Below are 2,745 nucleotides of genomic sequence, written 5' to 3' on the forward strand. Positions count from 1 at the left end.
ACCTCAACCAGTCAAGTGATAACATTCATTTTTTTTCCTTTTTCTCTTCTTGGATTTGCCACTTGATTAGTTGGGATTTGGTATCATTTTGTATCCTACTAAATTCATGTTTGCACAATTTTGTAAATGAAATTATATTCATTTTATGTCTCGTTTGGGCACGTGATACAAAATTATGATTTGAAATCACACTAATATGAAATTAAAATTTTATTTAGATATATAAAATCAAACAAAATTGATAATTCGAATGGATAAAAAGTTGAGGTTCATCGGTAGTAGGTTATTGTCACAATTAACGGTTTTAATTTTTTTATTATCGAGTTATCGATTTTTAAGGGTTTGAAGTTTTTATTAATAGGTTAACCAATAGCCCGATACTAAATTGATAAATTATATTTATATCATTCGGTATATAAAGTCCTTGACTTGGGATTTAATTTCATATTTTTTATTTCTGGCAGTTTCAAGCTTTTGGTTATTTTACAAGGTGTTAGTGTTATTTTTTTTTTAATCATGATACAATCTATCAACTCATGTTTATGTTTTATCTGGTTTGTCACTATGTTTTTAATTGATTGTCAATCATTTATTTTTTTGTGTCAAATCTTAACCGAATCAATAAGTCAATATCTTAATGGTTCTTAACGATTTAGCATCTCTACAGACTGATAACTGATAAATCAAATCGATAAATTTCAAAATCGAACCGAACCGATATACAACCCTACAATCTCCTTTCTTTGAAGATATATAGAAACTCTACCCGTTGAAAATAATTACTTTTAAGGAATATAAAATAAATATTACATTATCATAATTCTCTATGAGATATAAGATTATTATTACAATATCACAAGGGTCGGGATATATATTACTAGGGCCAGGGTTCGTGACGATGCATGAATTGCATGCCCTAGCTAATTTATATTGGTCAACGAAACAGTGACATTTACGAACATAATTTTTTCCATCGCCTTGCGATCGTTGGCAATTACTTGGTTATACTTGTGGATAACTTGATCCATATTCAATTCATCATGGCCAAAATGGCTAACTAGTAAAGGTTCAGCCACAGATCTAAAGCTTTTTGCCATATCGTATTTCTCATCATCACAAGAATTCCTTTGAATTTCTGAAGTTTTCAAGATATCAATGGTGAAAAATCTCTCCTTTTCAACTATATACATCACTTCTGATGGAGATGGATTGTATAAAGGAATATTGAATGAATTCACTTTTTCTTCATCTATTGATTCCTGTAAATATTAATTATTATATTTATGAACATTAACTTATATATATATTATAGTGTAAAATAATTTTATACTATTAGTTCACAAAAAATTTATATCATCAAAACACCTAATAAAGAAAATCACCTAATAAAGAAATGTGTTATTGACAAGCTATTATACTAGGACAAAAAATATCTTAACTCATAAAAAATGATTCCAAAAATTGGAAGTTATTAGTGCTTAGAGATAATATAATTGCAATGATAATTCTATTTTTTAATGAATGTGGTATCTAGGTTAACTTTTGCGCACTTCGACTAATTCTATAAAATATCTATACCACCTCCCATAAATACCAAATAATTTGGTCCACCAAGATAATTATGGTGTCCTAGTCAAATTTCGCGCACCTTGATTAATTTAATGGAATACAGTCACCTCCTACCAATGCACCTCGATTAACTCTAAGGGATACCTACCACCTCTTCACCAACAACAAATACTCCCTCCATCCACTATTGTTTGTCATGGTTTCTATTTTTAGAGTCAAACTTTAAGAACTTTGATTAATATTTTAAGATGTATTTTTTCATCATATTGATATGCAAAAAATTGCAATTTATAGTACTTTTCATATAGTTTTTGAATATCTAAATCTTTGTCTAAAATCTCGAATTAGCTTAATCTAATTTAACATTGAAAATTAGTCAAACCGACTTTCAAAAAGCGCTACATGACAAATAAAAGTGGACGGAGGGAGTACCAAGTAACTTGGTCAACCAAGATAACTATGGTGTTCGGGCCAAATTCTGTGCACTTCAATCAATTTCATGAGATAAATGCCACCTACTACTCGTGCACCTCTATTAACTCTATGGGATGCTTGTCAAACATATACCAAGTAACTAGATTCATAAAGATGATTGTGGTGTCCGGACTAATTTCGTTGATCTCAATTAATTTCATGAAATACATGTCACCTCCTACTCGTGCACCTCGATTAACTATATGAGATACCTGTCAACTCCTACCATCAATAAATATCATATAAACCCCCCCCCCCTCCGTCCACCAAAGTTAGGACAAATAAAAAGAATCACCCAATATTTTTTTTGTTACTATTAAATTTTAAACCTGAAATCTCAAGATTCTCAACCACTTATCCTGGATCAAGGGTGCCCAATAATATTACTAAAGTATCTTTTTTCTTATTTTTTTTTAATAAAAAAAGACACACTTACCTGTGCAATCAGAAGCTTGAGCGTCGTAGCCAGAAGTTCCCACTCATAGGAACACCCTTGGCTGAAGCGATCTTCATTTTTTCTACCCAACATGGTCAATACCATACGCCCATTTTTCATCAATTCTTCTGAGCGATACTTTAGAAATGTTACAAAATCTCTCTCAAATTGCTCATAATATGCTTTATGAACACTTGTTGGGCTTGTACTTGTTAGATAGATATTTCCCTTATTATTCTTTATTCCATCGGGAACCTATACAATTA

The 2,745-nt window shown here is 30.7% G+C and overlaps 1 protein-coding gene across 3 annotated transcripts in view; it reads right to left on the reverse strand.

Moving 5' to 3' along the window:
• Positions 1-809: 809 nt before the first annotated feature.
• LOC107016251 (salicylate carboxymethyltransferase-like) overlaps positions 810-2,745 on the reverse strand; it is a 21,750-nt gene continuing 19,814 nt past the window's right edge. For 2 of the 3 annotated variants that reach the window (XM_027916149.1, XM_027916150.1), the window contains 2 exons: positions 2,480-2,734; positions 815-1,259 (listed from right to left, as the gene is read on the reverse strand). In XM_027916149.1, coding sequence (XP_027771950.1) covers positions 921-1,259; positions 2,480-2,734 — 594 coding nt within the window. In that variant the 3' untranslated portion in view covers positions 815-920. Of the gene's footprint in view, positions 1,260-2,479; positions 2,735-2,745 lie in introns of all 3 variants that reach the window. The other variant, XM_027916151.1, reaches the window with a different exon arrangement.

Source organism: Solanum pennellii, chromosome 4, assembly GCF_001406875.1.
Source record: "Solanum pennellii chromosome 4, SPENNV200".
NCBI lineage: Eukaryota > Viridiplantae > Streptophyta > Magnoliopsida > Solanales > Solanaceae > Solanum > Solanum pennellii.